The sequence below is a fragment of the Volvox carteri genome (assembly GCF_000143455.1).
Source record: "Volvox carteri f. nagariensis unplaced genomic scaffold VOLCAscaffold_59, whole genome shotgun sequence".
In the NCBI taxonomy this organism is placed as follows: domain Eukaryota; kingdom Viridiplantae; phylum Chlorophyta; class Chlorophyceae; order Chlamydomonadales; family Volvocaceae; genus Volvox; species Volvox carteri.
The window spans coordinates 442,769-443,847 of NW_003307602.1; the positions used below are offsets into that span (position 1 = coordinate 442,769).

Here is a 1,079-nt window from a genome sequence, read left to right on the forward strand (position 1 = left end):
ACTTGCAGTACAGCATAGGCGCCGGGGCCCAGGCCCGCGCCGCAGCCCATGCACCCACCGTGCCATGCCTGGGCGAGCGCCCCGCCCACCCACCCCAACCTGCCTACAGCTGGCGCGCTCTATGCGAACTCCCCTGGGGCGGGTGTTGGGCGGGTGCTGGGGCCAGGCCCGCCACCCGCCAGCCGCCCCTTGCCGCCTCTTACAGCTCCCAGCATGCACCCAACACAAGTGCGCGCAACCAGCTCACCCCGCAGCCCTCAGCAACGACCCACCCGCCCTACCGCGCGACGGCCTCGCTGCTGCCCTTCCGATATAGAGGCCAGCACCCCCGGCAACTGCCTCTGCACCCCCGACAAAGGCCCGCTTCTTTTCTTGCTTCCATAGCGGGGGGCAGACGAGCCTCGAATTGGCCTCACCCATCTTAATGCCATAAGCATTCAGCCAAACCCCAATCATTCCCCTGAGGATCGGTTCCCTTCCCACGAGCGCCAGGCCTAGAGGCCCTGCAATGCAGATGGGGTCTCACCGTCAGCTGCCGTGCTCCCGGGGCCCGGCCCTGCCGCCGCGCCTGCATGACGAGAATGTCACATGTATGCAGGTCAGGATTATTGCACATCAAGCTGTATCCTGAAGAGACAGAGGCGGTGGTTGCGCAATCGGGGATTCAATCGCAACATGCCGGAATGCTTCACATGGGGCTGGTGCGCTCCGAACTCAGAACTACAAATGTGCGGTTGCTCACCCTACAGCCTCTTGAAATGATCACCAGCAGCAGCGCTGTTCACGATAGCTCAAACACTTCCGTACTACACCGCCGCGGGACCCTAGAGCCGGAGTCTTAGCTCAGGTCAAGCCTGGGCTAGCACAACCAACTCACCGGCTCCAGCCGCGCTCCCCGCACCGAGGCCAGCCGCCGAGGCTGCAGGACATGGGAGCGGTCGGGGGACCCGTGTAGATTACGAGTTGTTTCAAGCTTCAGGCACGAGAACCCTCCCACTCAGCCAGCGACGCAGAGCCTCCCGACACACCAATCAAGCCTTCTCAGCTCCCAGTGCATGACCTACTTTACGGATAAGCAC

The 1,079-nt window shown here is 63.2% G+C and overlaps 1 protein-coding gene across 1 annotated transcript in view; it reads right to left on the reverse strand.

Annotated features, from left to right (window-relative positions):
• VOLCADRAFT_97267 (uncharacterized protein) overlaps positions 1–1,079 on the reverse strand; it is a gene marked incomplete at both ends in the record, with an annotated part of 6,592 nt that overhangs the window by 5,011 nt on the left and 502 nt on the right. Inside the window, 3 exons of the mRNA XM_002956270.1 lie at positions 273–494; positions 527–568; positions 878–919. Coding sequence (XP_002956316.1) covers positions 273–494; positions 527–568; positions 878–919 — 306 coding nt within the window. The remainder of the gene's footprint in view (positions 1–272; positions 495–526; positions 569–877; positions 920–1,079) is intronic.